Source organism: Falco biarmicus, chromosome 7 (genome assembly GCF_023638135.1).
Source record: "Falco biarmicus isolate bFalBia1 chromosome 7, bFalBia1.pri, whole genome shotgun sequence".
Lineage (NCBI taxonomy): Eukaryota > Metazoa > Chordata > Aves > Falconiformes > Falconidae > Falco > Falco biarmicus.
In genome coordinates, this window is record NC_079294.1 from 54,546,641 (window position 1) to 54,574,238 (window position 27,598).

General features: G+C 38.3%; 1 protein-coding gene across 3 annotated transcripts in view; it reads right to left on the minus strand.

Annotated features, from left to right (window-relative positions):
* Positions 1-26,727, minus strand: part of LIPC (lipase C, hepatic type) — a 63,746-nt gene extending 37,019 nt beyond the window's left edge. The window contains exon 1 of one of the 3 annotated variants that reach the window (XM_056346289.1): positions 26,577-26,727. In XM_056346289.1, coding sequence (XP_056202264.1) covers positions 26,577-26,658 — 82 coding nt within the window. In that variant the 5' untranslated portion in view covers positions 26,659-26,727. Of the gene's footprint in view, positions 1-439; positions 516-26,576 lie in introns of those variants that run through there. The other 2 variants (XM_056346291.1, XM_056346290.1) reach the window with 2 other exon arrangements.
* Positions 26,728-27,598: the final 871 nt, after the last annotated feature.

The following is a 27,598-nucleotide window of genomic DNA, read 5'->3' on the forward strand; positions in this document are numbered from 1 at the left end:
GAACACCAAGTAGGTGAATTTATTCACTTCATTATTTAGCACTACATTAGAGTTCAGCCTAGAATCGTCAGAGCTAAAGTTTTACATAAAGAAAGTTATAATATATTGCAGTTTATGTGGCTAAGTCACAGAAGGTGATGATATAATATATACTGCAGTTGGTTTCAGTGTCTCCTTTCTCCAATTCAATGCATAATTTCCTTTTCCTTCTGGACCATGTCTTCAGAGCTATGATAACATCCAGTAAGCATTCCTATCAGTTTCCTCATTTAGAAAAAAACCACACTGTGTTTAATATTTACTTTAGGAAATATTATAGCCTCTTATTGTATTGTGCTGTTTTATATGGACTGAGCAAATCCACATGCCCAAATATGCAATTTGAATCTTCCCTGTCATATACCAAAGCAACCAAACATAGCACAGTGACGTGTTTTACCTAAAAAGATGCTGTGCATACCACTGCACATAAGATGTTCATCTGGTCATTGGAGCAAGTTCTGGAGCTGGGGATTCTCCAGTCTCCCTGAATGTCTCCACGTATTGGCAGTCAAAAAAAAAAAAAAAAAAAAAAAAAAAAACCAGAAAAAAACACAAAAACACACACACAAAAACCAAAACAAACAAAAAAAAAATAACAAACAAACCTCCCCAACAGCATCACTTCTGCTAGCTTGGTCAAAATTTTGTGTGATTAGAAGTGATCTCAGAGCGGAGACTGTTTTTTAGGCTGGAATAATGTGAATGTTTCAGTGCCAGCTGCCAGCACTGCCTTTGTCCACTGCAGAGTCAGCTTCAGCCAAGTTTGTTCTCATTCGTGTGTGCATCTTGGCTGAAGAATGACATTTCTGATCTGGGAAAATATAGAAAATAAGCTGAGCATCACCAGCCTATTAATGCGACCCAAATTTCCTCACAGCTGGTGGTAGACCAGTGAATACTGCTGAATGAATCCCACAGCACTGTGACAAGGGGGCACCTACCTATTCACCATGCAGTTCTCAGGTTTTCCTTGGAGACCTCCATTGAAAAACACAGAAAAAAATCTTCAGGAAGAACCCCGTCTATTCCAAGAGTGTGACTGTTGTCTTGGGTTTATCAAAGGCTCATAAATTTAATGAAATCAGCATGGACACTTGGATGCATAATTTTTAGCTAAGGAGATCTGCAAAGACTGTATTCTGCCCTTTACTGACAGGGAATAATGATAACAGAAACATTTATTTTCATATTAATGGAAAATTACAGTCATTCACTGTTCTAGTGATTTTTGTATTGCCATGAGGAGAGGAATAGATATCAAGTGCATTCATACTGATATCTGGGACAGTGTGGGAATTAATGATGTAGTAACAGAGAAGTAAAGGTCTAGGCGTCCACATTCCCTAGCTCAGCACATCGGACTCTTCTCTCTGCTGCTGGGGTTTTTTTGTTGTCTACAGTACACATCATAAATCTCAGTTGTAATAACCATTTTCTTTATATTCACTAATGAGAGAAGAAATGGAAACAGAATGTTTTTTAGCCATGGAGTTATAGGTGCTCTTTTGTTTTCTTTAAAAGCTGATGTAATGGGCTTGATTTAACAAGTTCTAGAATTAATAGAAAAACTGTTATTCGAGACTGGTAAAATGCTATTTAAAAAAAAAAGGGATTTTTTTGCTAGCAATAGTTTTTGTGCTGCATGACCAGACCCTTGAAAAACTTATTGTTCTATGTACAGAGTTTAGGAGAAATAAAAATATATATTTGAACCTATTTCATCACAGAAATAGTTCTTACAAGACTGAAACTATTGAGCAATAGATTTGGAGGATTCTAGGGGGAAGTCTTGGTTGATGAGTCATTTTGTATTAAACGAGCAGGTGAGTTGGCCCTGGTTCACAGCAAATTTGAGATCTAGGTTTTGAAGGTTACTGCTGTATTCTCTTTTTTCCAACTTGCCTGCTCAGTTTTAATTAAACACATTCTTACAAAAGTTCTCAGTGAAGGTGTTTACAAGGAAGAATTATTCAGTGGCATGTCATGACTCTGGTTTTGGAAATTAAACATTAAAAAAAACCCCAAACCCAAAGAAACACCACCACCACCACCCTCCCAACTTTTTGGTAATAGAGTATTCTGACAGCTACAGCCGTAGTGAACTGGCAGAAGCTGAGTGTTGTGTGTACTCTTAATTATTTTGATAGAATAAGTATGTGAAAAGAACAAGGAAAGTGAGCCTGCCTTAAACAGTAGGGACATATAATTATCTAGATAGACACCTAGATAGTAACTCTCACTGTTGATGACATTTGGTAATGAGAGCTGTTACTTCCAACCAAGAAGTTCAGGTTAATAAAAAGCTATGAATTGATTTGCCTTGACATAATTAAGAAATGTAAATTTTACAAGAAATGATGAAATGAATGCAGTCATTGTACAGTAGGTTCTATTATTTTCATCTGGTTTTAGAAATATGAATTTTCTATGAATTTTATACAAGTATTTCTTAATGGGATTTGCAAAGTTACATTATTTTCCTGTGTATGAATATATGCTGACTGTATTTCTGCTCCAAAATGTTGGGATGTACTAAACAAGCCATTTCTGTAAAGTCTTAGTGATGTAAGTGACTTTAGCTTAACCTAAAGAAAGAAATAAAGAAAAAAATAATCACTTCCATCAACAATTTTGAGTGTGACAAGGCAGTGGAAAGTGACAGAAGGTGGTTTAAGACAAATTAATTATAGGGGGGAAAAAACAAATGCTCAACTTATACTGAGCTAATTGAAGAAAAGAAAGCCAAAGAAAACTTTAAAGAAAAAAAAATCCAAACACACCACACATACACTCCTCCTGCCCCCAGTTTTAGTTCAGTGCTATGATTGTTGTCTTGTGTATTTTGAGTGTTCCTAGTGCAATCTGGACAACACAGACAATATAAGAATTTGTAATCAAATTGAATATGGAGAACACGTTGGCTGCTGTCATTCACAGCAATGGGCAACTACCTCTGTTCTATACTTTACAGGTATTGTCTGTTAATCCGATTATTTTTGAACTGTGTCTGATATTGCAGATGGTATACTGTTGCAATTGCATGTAACAATTAAATTGACATTTCAGGCTTGGCTGCTTGGCAAGGTTTTTTTGTTTTGTGGTGGTTTTTTTGGGGTTTTTGTTTTTTGCTTTGAAATGTCTATCTGATAATAGATAGTCCGTATGCAACTGTGTTGAGTGCTGGTAGATATTGCTTGCTTCTCAGGCTCCTGTAGCTATCAGCTGGAGATATATCACACTTTTTCCATGGGGGCTGGGTCAGTTGCTAGAAATGAAAGTGAAGCTATTTGTCCTTTTTCTTTTTCATTTTGTTTTGCAGCAGTGTCATGGATTTTGTTAAGATTTATGGGAGGCTGCCTAGACTAAGCAACTGATATTGGAAGCAGCAGAAGTCACTCTCTACTCAGTTCTTTTGAATTAGAGCCATCTATTACCTCTCTACAGTAAGTTTAATAACTGCCATAATTTTCCACTACAGATTCTTATAAAAGGCATGTTATTTTTTAAGAGAAATACATTTTCTTCTACCTGGATCTGAAAAATTTATTAGCAAAACCTTCCATTAACTGAAGGAAGAGTTTCCTTTATTTTGCACAAGCTCTTTCCTAATCTTTCAGGTAATTAACTATAATTATACTGCTATGTAATTACAGTGTTTAGATTCTAAATATTCTGAATTCTAACTTCATGCAGCAGTTACTGTAGCTTTTCAGTAGGTGACTGTTCTGCGGTGCAGTGCAGTCCTGAGATAGTGCTCTGTGTTGTAGCCACCTTTTGGGGCACATTTGTTGAAATGTAGAGAGAATTATTGTTTAAAATGAATGTTCATTTTGTCCTAAGCATACTTCCTTCACAATCTTTCAGCTTTATTGCTTCTTTTATTAGCAGCTTTGCAATTTACTTAGTCCTGGACAAGGGCTTTTTTGGACTGTAGGTATGGATTTATTTTGTTTTTTATTAACAAACCTAATGCTATTACTCTTACACAAGTATAGGCTTATTTATGGGGAGAGGCTCTGCCCCACATGCGTTTTGTAGCTGCCACCCTAGCTGGACAGACCTTTTCAGGACAATTAAAATAACTGGTTAACATAAGAGCTTTGCAATTGGTTATACAACCTCTGTCATAATGGTTCATTTTATAAAACCATCCTGAGAGGTGCTCACCCACCCTTGCCAGCTGAACTTTCCTAGTCTGCCAGACTGAACTGATCTGATATTTTCACATCAACATATTTTGTGTGTATTTCCTGGTATATCAGACTGTGAGCTTCAGAATACACTGGAAGCTTCCCAGGAATCACAAGAGAGATCACAAGGGCAGGGCAATGTTTCTCATGGTGCTTCAGTACATTTGCTGTTCCAACTAAAATCAAGTGGAAAATGACAACTTTGTCCAGAATTCTTAACCTTCCAATTTAATTTTAATTGCTGTTTATCTGTTAGATTATTTTGTGTAATCTGCAGGATGGTACCTGGTGGAAATGCAGCAACTGCTGCATCTGTTTCCTTCAGGTATGCAGAATAATTCCTATGTCCCTAATATAGCTCTCCCAGCTCAGCTTTTACTGGCACATTTCAGATAATGAAATGTTATTTGTCTGAAATGTATGCTTGAATTATTTATGGAAGAGAAAAAATATCATTTAAATACTTTCCTCCAATTTCTAGATAGAATTAAAATATTCTTCCTTGTTATATGAGGACTGGAGAATAGAAGGACTGTAAACATGCCATTAGAAAATGAATTCTAGTCCACATTCATCTCCTTTGTCACTGACACAAAGGTGAAAGAAGCTAGCTTTGTATGAGGGCAGAAGTTCTCAGCTGAGGTCTGACAGCCTATCTGTATTTCTGCTGTCCTGAAGTCCAGGTGGAAACAGAGCAGCCCGTGGTTGGTTCATAGTCCTTTAAAGGGACATTACTATCTGCCGTAATGAAGAAGAGTTCCCAGGCCAGTCTGTGTTGGGTCTGAAGTGAATATGAAATGGGGAAAACAATGAAACAACCTTCACAGATTCCCCATTCTCTTTCTCCAATAGCTTATTAATAAAACATAAAAACTGTAGAAGTCATCATCTTGCTATAGTCAGTTCTGTTTTCACCATATATTCCTTTGGACAGGAACTGTGTCACAGAGTGTGTCTGCAGCACAAAATCATCCCAAAGGGCAGAGGCTGCCTAAGGCTGGGTGTGGGACAGCAGCACTCACAGCCCCAAAGAGCTTCTACTAATCCAATTAATTTATTCCTTCAGTCAAATAGCTGTTATATTCTGTTGTATGTAGTTTGGCAGTAAAACATATAAGCAAGTTTACTATAGCATTTCAGCCTAGGGTAGAAAGCTGTTTGCTGGCACTGAAGTGTCCTAAACCTCCCATGCAGCAGATGACAGTTGAGTTGGTTTTCCTCATCTTGTCCTTGGCTCTGCAAAATGTGAATGTATCAGCAAGTAAAGAGTTTGGCCAGCATGCAGGGAACGTGCCTGGACAATCCGACACAGTTACATATGTGATATATGTGGTGTAGGTGTGAAAACACAGCATTTGCATCCATTGCAGCAGCAGTCCTGGGCCGCGTCCCTTCTTCCCATGCCTACAAGGCTTTTGACTTAACTAGTGCTGTGCTTTGCCCTGTGCCACTTTGCTTCCAGATAGTTATCTTTCATAAATTAAAAGTCAGATACACGTACGATCCTTTGTGAGTTTAAATCTTGTTGCTGCTGTGTTAATTTTGGACTAGATATGCCTAGGGCATATTTACTGAACATCACTCATCTGAACAAAATGCTGTAGTGGTTATGCATGTGATAGTGGAAGTGAGCCTTTAAGGAAGATGTTGCTGACTCGTAGACCTGTCAGATAAAAGCAGTATTCAGAGAGGACGCTATAGCTGACCTGTTTGCCAACTCGAATACAAAGTTCTTTCAGTAGAACTGTGCAGACTGAATGTATTTACTGAAAAGGAAGGCAGAGTATTTTATGGAGAAAGAAATACAGAGCTTTGAAGTCTGGAGACAGACAAGCTTCAAGTTACTTATGGGATCTCTGATAAAACTATTGCTCAGCAAAATGAGGAGTTTGTTTGGAGGACTCTATATTTTTCAGTTTGTCGTTTAATCTAATTGTAAGTTCTACAAATTGTGAGTAAAACATATTAGTACATGGGACAACTGGACATGCATCACAGGGACTGTTAGGTCTAAGCCCAATCATCTCTGCTGTGTTTTGGAGAAAATAGTGCCTTGGCCAAAGAAGCAAGAGAACTGGAATCTGAGCTGCTGGTAGGGCTGAAATGAGAGAATAAACATCTCTTCAAACACAAAATCTTATGGACAATGCCTAAAATTTGCTTAGATGGTTGGGCCTTCCTACAAAAGCTGTGTTGCAACAGATTAATCAATGCAGACAAGCATCTAGGTATCTTTCTTCTTTTTGCTATGGAGACAAATCAGCTCCTTTATAACAGCTTCTGATGTTTCAGACAGCTGAAGATTATAACAGGATGAAATACTTCTCTGTATTTAATTATCATGTTTTTAATTTGAATTTGTCAGGAGACTGGTTGAGTAGTCTGCAAAATTGTCAGGCAAAGGAATCATCTAAAAATAAAATGTTAGCAAGATATTCAGTCTGTTTAAGATGGAGCTCGTATAGTTTTAGGATGAATTGAGCTCATTATAAAATAAAGCAAAGATGAATTTGGGATATGGCCGCATTTCAAAGTTATTTTAAATAAGCCTAAATCCTGACTGTGGAGACTTTGTCTCATTCTTTCTATGGTACCAGGTGTTCTCCAGAGCGCCACAATGAAAGGGAATGACATGAGAAGAGATGTGTGATAGAAAGCAGGCATAGAGCTGGCTGCTAGCAGGAATCAAGCGGTCTCATTCACTCAACATTAATGTGCAGCTTTTTTTTTTTTTCTTTAATTAGAAGCGTCAAATGTAGTCTCCATAGAAAGAGAAGTGCATACTTCAGTGGAGCTGGGTCACAGGAATCAGTTGGCTGGGTGTGTGATTCAGGCCAGGAAGGTTTTGCAATGCAAGCTGCAAAGGGGGCCGTGCCTGGGGGAAGGGACGTTGTGGGAACGAGGAATAGCTGGCAAAGAGATGGATTCAGTGTAAGACCATTCAGTTTTGAGACAGCTGTGTTTTTAAGGTAATGGGAGATTTCCTCAAACAAAAATCTACTTTCAAGGAGTGTGGACATGATTCTGTATAAATATTTTTCTAGACATACCATCAAAGGAAAGAAAAAAGGCAAGAGAAAATGTACATGTTGCTACTAGAAAAAACCCACACTTTTCTGATAACAATAATTTCTAACAAAATCTCGCAGTGTTAAAAAATTGTGAAGTGTTGTAACTAATTTCTTGCCACTTGTTTTAAGTTTCATCCACCACCAGAGTACAAAATTTGTTTAGACATTGTAAATAATGTTTAAAAAAGGAACAAAATTACATAGATTTAACATAGCATGGTTTAAAATATTGAAGTCCTGCTCAGCCTAGTTGTTAATCGTTATCTTAGTAGAGAAACCTTTCAAAGTTGCTTTTGAATTACTATATCTGGAAATAGAATTCTTATCTGAGTTTTATTTGTACCATTTCAATTTCTACTCTGAGACCCATTATTTACTAATTCCTCATAATTAGCAACATAAGCCTTATTCTCTAACAATCTATAAAATAATAGTCTTTTAGTTAAACAGAATCCAGCTTCAACAGAAAATTTTGTATGCTGTGTGATAGTACCTGTTTGTTGTGCCTTGTTATTTTATTTAGTCTTGCAAAATGTTGGTAACCAAAACAGAAATCTCCTGATGCTTCAGAGAAGTGTTAAATGATTTACTGCAGTTCTGCTCTTATTGCACAATAGTACTTCTTACAGTAGACAATCTACATTGTGCCAAGAGAGGTTTAGATTGGATATTAGGAAAAATGTATTCACTGAAAGGGTGGTCAAACATTGCAAGAGGGTGCCCAAGCTGGTGGTAGAATCACCAACCCTGGAGGTGTTTAAAAAATGCATAGTTCTGGTGCTCAGGGACATGGTTTAGTGATGGACTTGGCAGTCCTGGGTTAATAGTTGGACTTGATCATCTTAAAGTTCTTTTGCAACCTAAATGATCTGTAATTCTATGAGACTAACAAGATGAATAGTTGCTAGCGTAGAAGAAAAAGGAGTTAGAGCAAATAAAAAATACTATTAAAAGAAGAAATAATAGATTAAATAAAATGAGCTTCTACTGTCTTTCTCACTCACCATATCCTTTTAATACATAAACTCATACTCTCATGGAAGCTGAGTGAGACCATGGATTAAATATGAAAATCCTTGTTCTGTTTTCATTATCTGTCACAACACTGCATTTGCCTGTGTACCTAAAACTAAAATCAAAGCAGAAAGACAACATGTCTTTTTATTAATTGGATGTTGGGGACTTCATGTTTATTGTATTTGAGGTACTTGCTTTCAGTCTCAAGTGATACATTTTATAAAATTTATTTTTTAAATCCAGCAAAGAATAAAACAAAGTAAAACCAAAAAAGGACATACATCACACTGATTGCTTTCAAATTTCTGTGTTGGCATTCCACTTTCTATTGCTTTCATTCACATTTTGCTACCATATTGCAAGCAGCACTGACAGCCAGCCTTTGCTGTAATAAAGAAGAAGTATTTTTATTGAAGTTCTATTTAAGAACATGCATATTTTACCTAAGTGCTTCATAATGCAAGAAACTTTTCAGAGATTTGCATAATTTCTATTATTTAAGAGCTTGGTTAGGATATAAAGAGTGTAGCCTGGTTCCAGGAGCTTGATCTTCATGTACTGGTGTGTACAGGAATTGCCTTTCTGCTTTCTGACTTACTGGTAGGGACTGGAGACTATGAAAAATGCCTATATTTTTACAAAAAGTATATTTAAACCTGTTGAACAAGTCTATTTTTGTCTCCTTCCTCTAGCTGGATTATTTCTTTTCCAGGAGCAAACTTGATAGAAATGAGCAAGTCACCTAAGTTTGGATTGTGTGATTCTTATGGAATGGAGTAAACTGCCAGTAATCATTGGGTTTAAACAGATCAAGGGAACCTGGGTAAGAATAGTGCTTTTAGGCTTCTATGTAGTATTTCATCTGCTGCTCTTGGAACCGTCTTCTCCTAACTGTAGAAAAATACCTTGTTAAGGTTGTTGATTGTCCTATTTTATCAAGCATTTTATGTTTGTATGACTTCTAATAGGTAAATTGAAAATTAATAGAGAGAACCATCATTTTTGTTTTAAAAAGTTAAGGATTTGGAGCATTTGGGTTTAGTGATAGTGGAAATGGCAAACCATTCTTGCCCTTTAGAATCCTGCTTACCATCTTTCTCCATGATGAGTGGATAATGATCAGTGTGATATCTTTGTGTGGTGGCCTATATGTAAGTGGGACATTTTAAAGCATAATTTTAAAACATAGCTATCTTAGCATTGGTTTCCTCATTTCTTCATAGATGATAAAGAAGACATGATGGTTAGATAGCTGGACATTATAGATTTAGTGTGAAAAGCAAAGTCTGAAATTCTGTAGTAGTTTGTTCCCTATGTACTTAATAATTCCCTGGATTCTCTTGCTGCCTCTACTGTGCTGACGCTCCAGGTTCACCAAGAGATGTACTGGCTGACTGGAAATGTCAGACAAATATCAGAGTATGCCAAAGCACTTTCTTATAGGGTCAGATTCCTCCTTTGTGCTAACAGCTGTTGTTGTAAAGTATATTTAATGCCTGAAACATTTGAATTTAGATATGCTAAAAAGAATGGAAAAAGTTCAGAGATATAACAGCAACATATGGCACTCTTAATGAAAGTGATTTAGAGATAATGTGAATAATCCTTAATAAGTGAAATTGTGAGTGAAACACTTATCAATGCTCATACTCACTTAGCCGAGTTTTGTTTGCTTATAAATATGCATTATACATTTGGTTATTTTCATTTAGAAGTCGTTCAGTGAACAGGGTAGTACGCATGCCTTCTGGTCTTGAGATACCAGAGTCATGATGTCTCATATCACATTTACAAAAATAGAGATTTTGTATGTATTTTTTTTTCAGTTATCTAATTTTGCTAAATTTTTTTTTTGAAACACAAGTTTGAAGGCTTATATAGAGTCTCCTAAAATAACCACCATCCTCATTCTTTGAATCTTTCCAGCTCCTATTTATTTGGTAAACAGAACATCTAAATGCACATCCAAGGCATCCCAGGGTCCTATATACTATCAGTGCTTGTCAACCTTTACTTAACTTTGTAACCTTATGGACTTGTTAATGAGCCAACTGGCTAGAATCATCACAATTGGTTAGAAAATTTTGTTCTGTTCCTCTCTGAGAGTTTTTTACAGGTCAGCAGTGCTTGTTCCTGTAAAGAGATTTGTCTTATTTCACCCATGAAGGAAAATGTTCCTGATACATTTGACATTAATTGCTATCATAGTGTTTAAAAGGCTGGATTTTAGTTAGATGTCTAGGGAATTAGTTCCAGAATTCCCATCATCCTAATTAGTTTAACAGAATGACACAACTCAATGCACTTTCAGGCAATTATTTCACCCATCAGCTGGTGGCATGATACTAAAGAAAATAGATCATGTGAATTTTTGCATTTCTAGAAATACACCTTGTTGCTGTGCCCTGGTGTCAGGTAATGAAAACACTACAAATGTGCATTGTTGCAAGTTATGTAAGATGACAGACACTTCATTGGCAGCTGGTGTCACATCTCTATTTGTGGCACTTCCTTTTCAAAAAGTACATATTAAAAATAAAAAAGCAATGATCTTGATTCATCTCCTAATGGTACTATTACTGTGGGAATGAAGGCCAGAATTTTGATGCTATTGTATATTAATTTTAGAGGAATACATTTCTGTCTGCAGTGTAAAAAAAGAAAATAGCTTCAAGAATGGGACTAGCAGGCTAAAGATACAGATTCCATTCCTGGCACTGAATACTGTCTAATAGTACCTAGAAGCTTGGGTTTTATTGGTGTCTAAGTTAAAGTAGAGGTAATACTGATCATGCTAAAATTGTGACCAGTAAGATTACTGATGATTCGGAGTTGCGGAGTTGTTTTTTAAAATTTTGAGTGGTACTTTTAAGGATAAAGTCAAAAGGAGCTGACTGACCACTGCAACCGCACAGCAGGATGTGTAGCGTCACACGGAAGGGACTGATGTATATTCTAGGGTCCTTGCTCCCAGCTCTGTCATTTGACATTTGGTTGTATGAAAATGCCTACAGTAAGAGAATGCATTGCTAAATGGAGCTTGTAGCAAAGTTGCAGCCTGTTGGTGACAGACACAAACTTGAATGTAGCTGAGTCACACAGGCAACCCCATGTCTGGATGCTGGCCGTTGTTAGCTTTCAGCTGGTGGGTTGCACGTCCAGCTAATGGAAGAGCTGCTGCCTGTCAAGCTGCACTGGCACGGCCTTGAATTTTTGTAAACATAGCAGTGTTTATTTTGTGTTTCTCTCTTTCTGCTTTTCACTTTTGCAAGGAATAGTAGTTGGAGACATGTCTTGCCTGTGTCTTTTAAGGCTTTCCATTGTTTCCAACTTCTTGTCATAGGGAATAGCAGCTTGTTTTTGTCCTAAAGGAGCCAGGCTCCTATGTATTAGGTTCTACAATAAATATTTTACTAGTTTTAGTTTTTATAATACATTACCTTACGAACCCTGTTACAATTTTGCTTGCTTTTTGTAGAAAATTTATCTCTAGACTAAAGGTCACACTGTAGATTATCTTCTAGACCCAAAATAGCTGATTTTAACACATTTTCTTTCTCCCCTCTTTCAAATAAATCCTACTGCTCTATAGTTTTTTACTAAAGAGAGCTATTGCCAGGCTTCCTTGTTATGGCACTTTGTTAGAAATGTGCCTAACAAAAGTGGTGGCTTACAGGGCTTTCATCAGTTCTTAGCCAATTTCACAATTAGGATCGGTATTTTATTTGGAGCTCTGTGATTCAGTTCAGGTCTCTAATTCTGCTCACGGGGGGGGGGGGGGGGGGGGGGGCAGTGCTCACAAGGGGAAAAAATCAGTTTTCAGACAGACTTGTCTTCAAATCCCTACATAAAACACTAACTTAAAAAAACCAGCATTATAAGTGAGTTGGGGTATGCATTATCTGTAACCTGCTAGAAACTTTAAAATATAGCACCACTATAATAAGTAAGGCCAGATGTCTTCATTTTCTCTTTAAGATTCTGTTTAGATGTTTGTAGAATTTCTTTGTTTTGGAACAGTTTCATCATATCTCTGCTTCTATATATCATTTGGTACATGGATCAGACACAATTTTACCAAAAGCATATTCCTGTGCAATAGACCTGTGTTTCTAAAGAGGAGATATTTCTGTGATTCTTTCAAAGATGTTAGCAAATTCTGCACCATATTGAGTGCCCTTTGGCTGCAGGTAAAGAATTCAACAGCTTGTGGGAGTGCTAATTAAAGCTAATAATAACTTCAATGACCTGCCTTGGCTTTAAAATGCCTGACAGAAATTACCCTGTCCTTGAAGGGTAGAGATTTTGTTTCTGTCGTGTCTGATTAGGGACTCATGCCTTCCTTTTTCTTTGTTTAGTGATCACACACAATTAACTAAGTGCGTGTTTGTGTATGAATGAAAGAGGAGTGGGTGGTGATGGGGAATCTTGAGTAAAAAAGGCAGAGATCTCAAAAATACTACACTAGAATTCCATTATTAGAGGGATTTCTCTTGTAAGCTAAGTAGCCTTGTTAAAACCAGAAATAATAATAGGAAAGCGATTGAAACAGGAATTGGATTATTCATAATTAAACCTTTTCTCTCTAATTTCGGTACTTCTTACATGGTTAGTTTGCTGAAATATGTACAGAGGGTCTGGGGGAAATGAAAGCTTTAATTTGAGCAAGTACCCAAAAGGCTCCAAGGTATGAGAGTTTTGTTTTGTCTGGCTAATAGGTTGCTGATGGTGCAGAAAACAATTGTATTTTCAAGGAGATTACCCTAGACTTTTCCAATGCAAATATTAACATTAGCTGGAAAAAAAGAATTGCAATCTTTTATGAGCTGTCATTGGAATGATAAAATAAGGGGGTTTATGACTTCTCTTTCTTTTTCTAAAGTGATTTTTGGAAATCAATCAATTAAATTGGGGCGTGGTAGTGTGGTGTGTATCTAGAATTCTAGTAGGCCCAGGGATTATAAATAAAATCACTATAATCATACACAGAAGGGCAAAGGTTAAATTCTTTTTTCTCCGACAAAAGAATCAATGGAGAATGCTTCACAGAAACTGCTGGTATAACCTCAAAGCTTTAATGATGTAAATGACATCAGAATCTGGCCACTGTAGTCTTTAGGATCTGAGAGGAATTTTTAGAAAAATCAATAAATTATTATGCCTGGGCTGAATGTGAAAAGTGTCTTCCACTGTTTTGTCAGCTCAAATAGTGCTATTACTACTGCTTATTCCTTTGTAAAGTGTATAATGTTTTAGGTTTTTTCAAATGCTATTTTTCTTAAATTAGGTTATGGGGAAAACCAATAAGGTAGACTGCATATTGTTGGGTTTTTTTAATTGAGGATAAAATTTTTAAATAAAAAAATTAAGAAAAGGACTCAATGTTTAGGGTGTTTACTTCCTAAGTAGGCATTTGGCTTCAGTGCTGCCAGCAACACTTCAGAGCAACAGTAAGCAGACTTCTTCCCCATCTTGCTGCCACCCAGTCATTCCTGACCTCCTGTAGTCTCCATCATTGTCTCAGTACAGCTGGCTGCTTTATTGCACAGTAAGCAAGCTCAGGGAGCTGATCCAACTAAAAAGTAGGATCACCAGGAAAAAATAGGATTATTTTTCAACTGGATCAGTTTCCAAGCTGTTTTACTGCAAGCAGCTGTACTGGCATGATGGAGGAGCTTATGAAGTACCTGCAACAGTGGCCCGAGGCAAGGGCTGCTTAAGTTGTTAATGTCACTGTGTAATGACCTACACCCTTTCCTTTAGACTTCAAAACAAGCCATCACTGGACACTAGTTAAGTATAAAACACAAAAATCAAGTATTTGAGGCCTTGGTTTTTCCCCCAGAGCCAGACAGATGTGGAATGTCACCCCTTATTAATGTAAGTATTTGATTTTCTGTTAGATTCTTAATTTGGCATAACTCATGTCCTTAGTCTTACTTTGGTTTTACTGTTAAAGGGCATTCTAAAAATCAAAAAGCAAAGAATATTCACATTTGATCACCTTATTCTGGTCAATGAAGCTTGCCTCAGGAACACAGTTATGGACTGAGGGACTAACTTGCTGCACAGCAAGAAGATAAATACTGGTTTACTGCGTTTTCCAACTACCCACACCATCCAAGAGTGTACAATTGGAATCAAAGTAGCAATTTCTAGGCAATGTCAGCTCACAGAAAATCCATGGGAAAATCTACTACCAGCTTTAATAAAAGTTGATTATACTTAGAATAATTTCAATCATCATTAATTTTACTTAGGCTAAAATCAAAGAATATTTTCATGAAATAAAGGAGTATCTGAAACACACAATCTTCCGTCTGGAAATTTTAGGAATCCACGGAGGTCTGTGGTGCAACAGTTAAGTTGTATGGCTGTGTTTACTCTGAAAAACAAAGACACAGGTACTCAGTAGTTGAATTGTTACTTAAAGTAGGTTACTGAGTAACTGTAAAAAAATATTATTTGTTAAAAACCTAAGACTCATTTGTTCAGATAACTCTGGATTTGGTCCAGAATGTGTAAAGAGGAGATCAGAAGCAATGATGTGCTGGGGTTTCAGTGCTAAATGCTGATCGGAAGCATACAGTGTAAGAAGTCCTTCTGAGCTCAGAGTACCTGATCCTTGAATGGATGCAGTGCAGCTCTTGGATGTCTGAGAATTCAGTTCCTTTCTGCACATCAGGATTATCATATTCAAAATATCCAAAGCCAGAAATGGTATTTGTTTGTTGGTTTTGTTTTGGTTTTTTTGTTAAGCCAGCTTAAGAAGTAACATTGATACTTCATAGATGGAAAGTAACTAATAGCTTAAATATTTCTGGTATGCTCATAATTACCGGCTATTTGATGGTATTTGGAGGAGAGTAACGTTTAATTTAAATGAATGGCTCGATACATCTTAAGACCATGTAGGTATCTTCAATGGAATTCATTGACTAGCACTTAGTGTTCTGTAAAGGTGAAGATTTTTTATGGATGTACACAATCTTCCTAAACAGGGCTAGAAAGAAGAGGGCACAGAATCATAAAAGAAAGAAACCAAACAAATCCAAAGCACAAATCCTATGAATTTGCTAAAATTCAGAGATGGGTTTGGGAGAAGGAATGTGCAAAGATTCCTTTTGGATGAGATAATGTCACACTCCTGGGTTTATTTTTATTCTCTAAACCCCTGCAGTAATTGTGTTCATTTCTGCAACTAAAATTCCAGATAAAAGGATACAGGGTAGTCAGCAGCCCTTTCTATTGCCACTTAATCTGAGCTATGACTTAGGGAGATTAAAATAGTAAGCAGCACAACTGTCTATTTTGGGAGCTGGATCAAAGACTGTAAGTTTGGATCAGTTAATAATCTCCATTACATTCCTTAGAAACACTGACACTACCAAGCCAGAGGTTGCTAAGATGCACATTCCTTGGCTGAAGTTTCTTAAAAAAGTTATGGTTCCTGGAGGCAAGAGGAGAAGTCTGGAGAAAGACAGATTCTCCCTTGGTCAAGGAGGATCATGTTGGAGATCACTTAAACTTGACACCCACAAATCCATGGGCCCCAATAGGTTGCACCCCTGAGCGCTGAGGGAGCTGGCAGGTATTATTGCCAAGCCACTCTCCATCATCTTTGAAAGGTCATGGAGAATGGCAGAGGTGCCCGAGGACAGGGGGGAAAGCCAGTGTCACTCCAGTCTTCAAAAAGGGCAAGAAGGAGGACCTGGGAAACTACAGGCCAGTCGGCCTCACCTCCATCCCTGGAACAGCTCATCCCGGAGGTCACCTCAAAGCATGCGGAGGAAAAGGAGGTTATCAGGGGTAGTCAACACAGATTCACCAAGGGGAGCTCATGCCTGACCAGCCTGATAGCCTCCTTTGATGGAATGGCTAGCTGGGTTGATGAGGGGAGAGCGGTGGCTGTTGTCTACGTTGACCTCAGCAGGGCTTTTGGCACTGTCTCCCACAACACGCTCACAGGTAAGCTCGGCAGCGCGGGTTAGAGGAGCGGGCAGTGAGGTGGGCTGAGAACTGGCTGAACGGCAGAGCTCGGGGGGCTGTGACCAGCGGCGCAGGGTCGCGCTGGAGGCCTGTGGCCAGCGGTGTCCCCAGGGGTCAGTGCTGGGCCCGGCCTTGTTCAACTCCTTCACCAGTGACCTGGGTGGAGGGGCAGAGCGCGCCCTCAGCACCTTTGCTGGTGACACCAAACGGGGAGGAGCGGCTGCCCCCCCAGAGGCTGCGCTGCCCTTCAGCGAGACCTGGGCAGGCTGGAGAGCTGGCGCAGAGGGACACGGGGAAGTGCCACCAAGGCCAGCGTAGGGTCCTGCCCAGGGAGGGACGGCCCCATGCAGCAGCACAGGCTGGGGCTGCCCTGCTGGGGGGCAGCTCTGCGGGGAAGGGACTGGGCTGCTGGGGGACAGCAGGGTGCCCACGAGCCAGCAGTGTGCCCCGGTGGCCAAGGGGCCAGCGGTGCCCTGGGGTGTACGAGGAGGAGCGTGGCCGGCAGGTGGGGGGAGGTGACCCTCCCCTCTGCTCTGCCCTGGTGAGGCCGCAGCTGGAGCCGTGCCCAGGGCTGGGCTCCCCGGTTCCAGACAAGGAACTATGGGAGAGGGTCCAGTGAGGGGCTACAGAGATGATGAGGGGACTGAAGCGTCTCCCTGATGACAAAAGGCTGGGAGAGCCGGGGCTGCCCGGCCTGGCGAGGAGAAGGCTGAGAGGGATCTTCTCCACGCACACAAACACCTGACTGGGGTGTCAGGGGGACGGGGCCAGGCTCTTGGCTGTGGTGCCCAGCGACAGGGCAGGGGGCAGCGGGCACAAACTGGGACACAGGCAGCTCCAGCTGGGTGTGAGGAAGAACTTCCTTCCCTGGAGGGTGGCAGAGCCCCGGCACAGGCTGCCAGAGGGGCTGTGGAGTCTCCTTCCCTGGAGACATCTAAACCCCACCTGAATGTTACTGTGCAACCTCCTCTAGCATGCATTCTGTGTATTTTTGAAATGTTATTTATTGGCCAGAAGAATGCTTTCAGTTTTTCTTTTTTCTGTACTGACCTTGGTGTATACCAGAAAGCACATTTAGGTACTGGAACCAGTGGGAATACTGTCTTTTCGGTGAAGGCAGTGCCCAGATGCTCTCACTTTTTTTATGGCAGAGTACGGTAGTATCCAAGTGAGCTTGGGGATAACGAAGTAGTTACTACCCAGTATGAGTAAAGGTGACAGAATTGCAATTGTAGTAGTCAATGAAACACATAACAGCAATTTAATCACTGCAGACTGACTTTTCTTTTTTTTAGGAGCCTTTATAGAGCCTTATTGAGCAAGCTTTATAGACAAAGATTTCTGATATAAACACCTCATTTTAGTATCTCAGGCTTCATGACTCTTTGATGTTATCTACTAAGAAAGCAATTATCTATTATGTTTCTTACAAAAAACTGTTCCCAATTAAAAGAACAAGCTTTAATTTCTATTCCCAGGTAAGCAGAAGTTAAGCATGATGGATATAGAGCACAGTAGATTTTTCGATGATGTGCCAGCTGGCCTTCTGTGTAGTTTCTAGCACTGCAGAGGTCTAGTCACTAATGCTTTATGCTGGTAGATGAGTTTTTTATACCAATGTTCTAAGTTCCCTTTTTTCTTCCAAGTCTAGACTCTAACTTTACAACCTGCCTTGCTCATTTTTGTACTAACAGGAGAACAGACCAGAGAATTAACTGTAATCTAGTCAGCTGCCTCTGTTTGCTCTGTACTTTGGAGAGAGGAACACATCCTGTCCATTAAACTCTCTACTGCTTCTTGAAAAACTGTTTTGAGGTTGCTTTCAAGTGTCAGAGAAAACTCCCTTTTTCTCCTCGTTGCAGTTGGTCCTTAACCTGAACAGCAAATTTGGGGAATCCTGCACAGATTTATTCTGTGAAAGTCTTGTGAAAGATGGTGAACCTCTGCTCTAGGTCATGCTACATCCAGCTTACTCTCATTTGCATAAACTCATGAAATGCAATTAGGGCTGTCAAGTTTCCTTGTAGTTTAGTTCAGTACTGTTGTGGAGGTGGTAATCTATATGTTATCATAGACATAAGCTATTTTAGTCAAGATCAATTACGAAATTGTACAGATGTTTGAAAGGTCTGAAAACTGCTAACTCCGAGTTGCAGAAGAGTGATACTGCAGCATTAATAGGGACTGGAGTCTAGGGTTAGGTATTAAAAAAGAATTTAAGTAGCTACTAATGGCTTGATTCAATACCTGTAGAAGGCTTTTGGGATTCTTGCATGGCATAATTCAGTAAGAAAGATGTGTAGTTTACAAATGATACATCTGGCACAGTAAATTGGAGGTCAAACCTTTTCCATGTGCCCTAAAAACATTGCTAATTCATATTGTTATTTCTTCCTGATGGTTCAGGCACTGAAAGCAATGCACTGCTTCGGTAACAGTAATCAATTACATGAAAGCTACTGCATTTCTGACTTTCTGAAAATAATGATAACAATTTTACATAGCATCCATCATTCTTAAAAGTGATGAAACTTTTAAAAACCTTGGAAGGTTGTAAACTCTGGGGTGAAAACGTTGCCTAAATAACACCATTGAAAATGCTTTGTTTAGAGTGAATAAAAATTGACCAAACAATTCCCCCTTAAAAAAAAAGATCAGTTTCTCCCATTTCCTTTCCCTTCCCATTGCCAGTGCCTGAAGAGGAAACCTTGAAGGCATTGGCTCTGTCATCTTAAGTTAAAAGTATAAGTGACATAAATACGAAAACTAGCAATTCTACTTCACCACAACACAGAAAATAATCAAATGGAAATATAACTAATAAAAATACTACCCTCTTAAATAGTAAGTATAATTTCTTAATGTGTTTTTTGTCTGAAAGCCTATAAAATTTAGTTACTACTATTTTTATTACAACTCATGAAATTCTAATCAGGTGTGTTCTGGACAGGTTTTAGTCTGAAGTCATGACCATTGCTTGGACAATAAATTAATTAAACAATGAATTGCCTGGTAAATAAATCAAAATACATTTTGATAGTTTTTCAGTATATGTTTTTTTATTAGTATAACTAAAGAACACACACACACAGCCTTCCCACCCCAATTCGACAGAATCCCTAATTTGAGTAGCTTTTGGAAGTGCAGATTGGCAAACATGCAGTTAAACCCTAACTGGTGTCTTCCAGCATCCCTTATGACACTGTTGCTGAAAGGGAAAAGAGTGGTGCTTGAAAGACTGACTGGAATCCCTCAGTCAGGTACTCCAGATTGTTTTCAGTCTGAGATGCATAAAGTAGAGCCACAAGATTTTAAAATGAAAAATTTAATTTCAGCAGTGTTTCAATATATTTGTTGACAAAGTTAGCATTAAGATGTGGGATAACATGCTAATGTAGCAGAATTCTGTGGGAGTTTGTTAACTCCAGGGGCAAAGCAAGATCAAACGTGTATGGTTTACTTTTTGTCCTTGGATTTGCTCTGTCATCATCTCCCCTGTGGTTCAGTATTCCTCTCTAAGTAGTCTCCACCAGTTTCACTTAGGGAGTAAACCAGTACGCAAAATTAGAAAGTGGTATTTGGATCAAATATTTAAAAATAGCAGAAATTTTGAGGGTTTCTCTAAAAAAATTGATCTTTCAGGTGGGACATGCTGGTTTTATTTCAGAGAACGGTATGTGTTTAAATACCTTCTCCACTCATATTCAATATTTCTAGATAATTTTTTTTTTGTCATTTTCTTTCTCTGATTTACCTGACAGCTATTTGTTGCACTTGGTGCAACACCATGAAGTCTGGAGGCCAAGTAGGAGCCCAAATACAAGCAGTAATGCTGGTAAAAAGATTCATATGGATTTCACTGGACTGGGCAAGCAAATTGCAGAGGGCAGAAGAATGTCTGAGTATTTTTAAGCAAACTCCTTTTTCCACAACCATGAAACAACCATGTTGTATTAGAAGCATTTCAGCACCAGCAAAAACTTCCGTTGGCTAATTATAATGGGTATGCGTAAGGATCTGCAATCCTGTGCCTTCAATGCTTCCTAAGGGTATTAGCAATTGTAACAATTTTTTTTTAAATTAAAAGGAACAAGCGAGAAAAATGTCATAGTAATATAATTTAAAAATTAGTGTATTGTTCTAGAAGAAAGGGTACAAAATGTGAGAGCGATAATTTTTTTACTTGGAACATAGACATTAAATTTATTATTTTTTCAAGAATTGTAATTCACATTTGGCCTTTTGCCAAAGCAGTGAACTTTATCACCCAGTCTTGGCATGTGCAGATAGATGGCCCCTTCTGTCCCTTTTGCCAGTTACTGGTTATGTTGCCAGGAAATCTTAATCATGCTGCTTGGAAGTGGCTGCTGGCCCATCCACCTGCTGCCAAGCTATTCCACTGTATAAAGAGTCCAGCTTAGCTTCAGCAATCAGTCTTTTAACTCTAACTACCATATAGGAAAAAAAGGTCACTGTGCTAAGGCCACCCTAGGGGACCATATGGTGTTATGAGCTACATCATCAATATTGCACTGCTGTTGATGCAACCCTCTTACTAACCCTGAAGCTCCACATGGATTAGGTGTAACTGTTTTCCAAAATGAAGTGTGCAACATAAACCTAGAGTGAACCACAAAATAAGCAGAAAAGAAAAATGTTCTCTTTAATAATGAATGTTTTTATTGGTAGTTACTTTCCATTAAAACTAAATATATATTAAAAAAAACCTATAACCTTGAGAGAAAAAGGAAGAAAATGAGTTAAGCAATTAGACTGCACTCTGCCACGTTATCAAGAAATGTTCTCTATGTTCAAGTTTCTCAAGTGTCATATGAGTTCAACCACTATCGAACCAATAGTAGTCAGAAGAATGTAATGCTGAAGTCAAGTGAATTACAATCCTCTGGTGAATTTAAGCTCCTCATTAAGATGTTCAGTCACTTGCGTTAGTAGGAATACTGAAACTTGTTTCATAGGATAGTTCCTTTGTCAATCGAGTTCCCATTATTGTCTCTTTTCACGGGAGAAAGCAAAGGGTCTTCAAATAGACTACAGTTATATTTTGGACTCTGGTGAAAATTTATGTCTGAAATTGTATTTGTAGATTTTTTTAAGGTGCTGAAATGAAGAATAACTGTTTTAGATGGTAGAAATGTTGGTAGAATTCTAAAACATCTGAGAAAATTGCAAATGGTGTGTATATATACGATATTTCTGAAATGCAGCCACTCAGAAAATGGCAGCAAATACATTTGTAGAACTTTTCCTAATAGTAGCATAACAGAGATCATTAGTTGTAACTGGTTAGTACCCTCACATCAGAACTCCCAGCTTCCAGGATTTCTTGGACCAATATTTTGGTATGTCATAAAATTTAGCTCCTGAATCCGTGTTTAAACGATCTAACTAGAAGTGACCTGAATTTCAAGGTCAGGGGTGATGCATAAACTCCATTGAAGTAAATTAGAAATATTAATGTTTTTTAGTCTTGTTTCCATTGGCTTTAATCATGATATATTTGTGCATATGAAGAAAGGGGAGAGAAAAATAGTATATTTTTGAGCCAATTTAAATCCAACTTTATATAGAGAAAGAGGTATCAAATACTAAATTCCTACATGTTTTCTGAAAATCAACAGCTGGATAGAGAAGAGAGACCCTTGTAGCAATGCATTTGCTGTTGCATTAAGATAGGTTTCAAGTAAATATTTAATTCTAGTGTGTTGCTTATCCATAGAGCTTAGCTGTTAGCTTGCACTGTGGCTGTCATTACAACCAGCTGTTCATCAGACAGGGAAACTCGGAGAGGACCGGCTTGTGCCTGAGTTCAACTCATGCAGGCATTGAGGATGCAATTAGCTCAAACCATTTTCTCCCTGGAATTTGGTCTTGTTTGAGCACTGATACCAAACACAGGAGAGTAGTAACTTCCCACTTGGTGCAGTGAGCAGCCCTGGGCCGGTTACTATCTGGTCTGTGAGCCTGTCTGCACTAGCTAGTCAAGACACAAGCATACCCCTGATCCAGTCACATGTACACAGAGCAAGGCAGAAAATGCTAGGTGACAGGCATGAGGAGGTGACAGTAGTGTAGGGCTGAGGAGAGAGACCATGGAGCGGATCTCAGACTGAGGAGGGTCCTAGTGACGTTTATGTAAGGTACATGAGGAAGCTAGTGTGCTGGGACACCATGGGGGGCAATAAATCATGGCGTAATTCAGGAGTATAGAAATGCTGTAGAGATGGGGAAAGGAACTGAGAACCTTGGAGCAGGAACGTAATGGAAGCACAGCTGGAGTTTAGGATATGAGGAGTTTAGGATACGTAGGATCTAATTGACTGGGAACAAAACTTAGTTCTGCTGCTCATGGAACTGCTCATCTGAAATTCAGCCACCCATCAAACCATGGTGTGTAAGTAGCGCAAAACTTATGAGATACTTAATTTGTCTACCTGAAGACAGTGGAAGGTTGAGCGTGTTCAAGCTGAGTTTGAACTTCTAGTTGGACAGTTTAGCAAGGAGTTTCGATAGGAGGAACAGATTACTGTGCCATTCTGTCCCATGAAAGGAATTGAGTTTGCTATCTTAGCTTTGTGTCTCTGCTGGAAAATTATAATTTTCTCTCAAACTAGAAGTATGACTGGGTTACTAGTATCCTGTGATTTTGCCAGCTTTGGTCTGTTTTCTTCTGTCATTTAGTATAAACCCAAATCACACAGAATTAATGGAAGATTAAGGCACAGATTACTATTACACTGAATATGCTTCAAGGAATTAAAAGGAAGGTCTTCTCTACATTTTTAATATTTGTTGTTGACTTTAAAGAAATGTTAGAAAGTAAAAGTGATATTCACCTTCAATGTCAAAGGTAATCATTTCATCATCTTAGCAGACTAGTTCTTTATCTCTACAGTTAATGGCTTTTGAATCTAATATTTTTCTTGCATTTCTAATAGTTCTTCAGCTTTAAGTAGAAATTATTTTTGTAGTTTTTCAGATCTGATACAGTATACTCCACGTACATTGCATTTTATTGAGGAATTTTATCTAGGCTTTAGAGGATTTGATATACCAAACACATCTTTTACATCTCTTTAATACTATTGGGGAATAAAGTAAACATAACAGCTATTCAAATTTCTGTATAATTCATTCCCATGGTCTATGTTATAATCTTAAGGTGTTAGCCCTGTAATACTTAAAACATAACAGAATTGGACGACAACTAAGATGTTACCTTCTCTTTTGGGAGAAAAAGTAGTCCAGCTGAACTGCCAGCTGTGAGACCGTCAAGTAAAAAGTGCTAGCTCAACATGATTTTTCATGTCAACAACGGTATAATTCTGCTCTACACCATGAAGTGGAATAATGGAATATATTCCCACCTAGTTTTATGTTTTCAGGAGAAGAATCAAAATAAATAAGAGCTTATGTTGAAATATTTTTTGCATGCTTTTAGAAAGAATCATCTTGGCTAAACTTCAGGGATGTTGTTTTAGGTGCTTATTTCTGGTCTTTTTCCGGGATGCTGCTTTTAGATAATGAACTTTTGCCAAAAAATGCCAAACTTACTTCCTGCCATATAAATATACAAGAAAACCATGGCATTTGAGAAACACTCTGTGGCTTTTTAAGAATAACCTCAGTGTGTGTTTTAAATGCAATGTTGTGTTTACTTGGTTATGCAGTCCATCCTACTCTACATAATTAGTATAAAATAAGAACTTATAATATGTATGTGTGTATGTATGTATAGTATGTACATAACTTGATCAAAAAGATTTGCATACATCTATCTACAGCGATTTACCTGCTGCAGTCTAATTCCTATAAATTCTTCTTTTACAATGTAATTTCTTGTATTGTGTAGGTGGATAGAATGATACAGAGAAAATTGAAGCATGGAGTTGTTTATTTGCTGGGTACAAACAAAGAAGAAGGGCTTTTACACAGTGATTGTTCTTTTATAGGATGATTCCCTTCCAGGCAACTGCTTCTGCTAAAATTATCTGCCAGACACTCAACTTTGAGAAGGCTTTGTAGCTCCTTATACTGTTCACTGTTGCAGTTCCTGCTAAAGCAAGAACAAGCAAGCTCCAACATAGAAGGATATTCAGGCAAAATATATACCATGTTCACTGAAAGCTATTTCCACTTGACAGCATTAAAAAGGCTTCTCATGTAGGGCTAAAATCTTCACAGCCCTCCCTTAGTGAGGATTAAAGCTTTATTTGCCGTTTGCATATGCCGTTATGGCAAATGGATTTGCCTCTCTGAGAAGTAAAATGAAGAAAAAGACTCCTTGAGGTTAGTGGGTATGGGTAACATGCTGGAGCCGATTTTGTGCAAAGGCAGAGCTATCTGAGCTACACTGTTGAATCAAATGGTAACAGAAATAAGGCAAAGTTTCACAAGCGTAAGTTACATTATCTTCTGGACAAAGCTGGTGCATCGGAGGTTGGGCTGGGGAAAAACAAGGGAGTGAAAGGTGCTGAAGTGTACATTAACCTAAATGAACAGTTGGAATTAGAGTTGTACTGGTTTAAATCTGGCAGGAGATGAGGGTCCGAGTTCAACATAATGGAATATCAGTGCCTTTAACCTTGCTAACTACTCTCTGTAGCAGCTCTAGTTAGGCTGTGGGTAGCCTCTAGAAGAAAACACAGTAGATTTTTTTTTTTGCATTTTTAGAAATGAACCTGCTCTGTTTCTCAAACCAATCTCTTACTTCAGCACACTAAGAACACTAGTATGACATGTGATCCGCCTTTTCTGGCCCACAAGCAAGGTTTCAAGCTGCAGAAACAATAAGCAAACAAGTGAAGTCCATTGACATGGGAATACTAGGTCATGAGGGGAAAGGGGGATGGAGAGAGTGAAGTGAATGACCTTGCTATAAATGGTGCCACAGATGGGGGGCAGGGGAACGCTGAGCTGGCCCGAGGCGAGACCTGTGGCTGTAAAAGAATGGGAGTGCAGTGATTTGCTCTCTCTGCCTTGCATTTCTATCTAAGGTGAACTAAGCTTTAAGCACGAAGTGGAGCCTGAATACATCTGGGCAAAGATGATGCGAGAGAAGCCTCAAACTAAAGTTAGTGTTCTCATCTTTTTATTCTCTCCAAAATACAGAATTTGATCAAGGTTTCTACATAGCTTGCTAAGGTTCAGCGACTGTTAAGGATGTGCAGGCCTTGCTGCCTGCTAAGCCAAGCCAAGTTATGGCATTAATTGAAACTTACAGTTCTCATTGCATTTTAATTCAAGGACTTTTACATCATTCAAAATGAAACCCAAGGGGAAGTTTCATGTGTAGAATCAAAGAAATCTGGTTCCACCTCCTGTAGATTGAAATCACTGTGCCTATTACATATATTTTTATAGCAAATGGTTTCTAAAACTGTTAATACAAATTAACATAAATGCAAAACACGCTACTGAAAGAGGCCATACTTCTGTGAATGTGCATATCTTGCTTTATTTCCAACTAAGAAGAAAGCTACATTTATCCCCTCCAGACTCAAAGTATTAGAAATGCAGTTAGATAAAGAAGGAAAACTAATGCTTGCTATGTATGACGCAAACAAGGAAGAAAACCATGGAATCCTCTTTGTCAATCACATTAGAGAGGTTTCATTAAATGCATTTGAGATGCACTGTCATACTCGAGTCGCATAGATAGCGACATAATGTGCAGTGTCACAAATGCATAGAAAATGCTTGTACAACCATGTAAATGATAAAAATCCTCCACAGTACTTCTCTACAAAACATACTGCAGATGTATCTCTCTCACTCAAAGATATTCATCACACTTGAGGTGAAAGGCAGCCTACATTATGCAACTCAGAAAATGAAAGCTTAAACACTGTCAGATAGCTAGAAATTTTCATTCATAGTAGGAGACTGAATCTATTTTATAGAACCAAGCCCAAGAATATTATAGCTGATATCAGTTCAGTGTGTATTTTCAAACTAATGCATTTTTAAATTAGCTTCAGCAGAAGTTTTGTTAAAGGTCAGATTATCTTAAGTCTGTAGTCTCAGAATGTATAGATTTCCCCTGAAAAATGTTTGTTATAATTGCAAACTACTACACTTTCCAGTAAACACAGACAGTTTTAAATGCCATATTTAAGGGAACATAACACTCAAAAAAACCCCAAACCCCAACATGTTGGTGACCAGACAGTCAATACTACTGAATTTTTATAGCATAAACATTTCAAAAACAGTTCATGATCATTCTTTATGTTTGATAGGATCTTACCTTTTTTCTTTCCTCCATATGTATTTGCTGGGGTGATGATACAAGAAAGCAACAAAAATGAGAGAAGTTGCAGACTTTTCATTTCTTCTTTCTCTGAATGAGAGTTGGGGGATGCACTGCTAAATTCTGCCAAGAGATGGGAAAAGGAGAGAATTATCAGTGCTTTGCAAGTAATTATTTACCTGTTAATCATTAACCTTGAATTCTCCTCTCCACTGATTGCTCCAGCCTTTCCTTTTATGGAAGTGAAAATGGAATCTGCCTCTTTCAGACCTCTTCTTTTTTATGTTACGCCATTTGTGGCAGAAATAATTTGGATCTGGTCCTCCTATCTTTCTCAACAGTGCTTGGTTCTGAACACAGTGGACTTCAGGACATTTGTGCTCTGATTCAGGCTAAAGGCCATGGGTAGCCAGCTTGAATTTTGTTGGTCAACAGCTCAGTCTGAACACATTGCAAAACAATTGTAAGAGCTGAAGGTTAATCTAAATATTTCATTAACATAAACAAATCTCAATAAGGGAAACATCAAAATTCTATCTATAATAAACACTTACCTTATTACAGTGATAAAATTGGTACCTGGTTTTGGATAATCACAAAATGTTTCCTTTCAAATTAAGTGAATGCTTTTTATCACATAAGAAATTTACTAATGAAGCATAATTAACATCTCTCTCCACTTTCAGTAAAACAATAATAGGGAAGCATATGGATTAAATGTAGGATTAATTTCAGAGAAAAAGTTACTGCTAATGGGGTATGTTTTATATTGGAAATCAAGGCAGAATTTTAATTGCAGCAGTGGATGCAAATGCCACAAGGAATAGGTGTGTACTGCAAAGGGTGACAGGGCAAAAGGTACTCTTAGAGATGCAGCAAGTATTACCACTAAGTGGGATCTCACACATGGACAGGACAAAATCCTGTCCTCTGGGTCTTGTCATCATCAGTCTGGAGCATCACAGTTTTCCTACATCAGTCAATGTTCTTGAGCCATAGTGTAGCTCATTTTAAAGGAA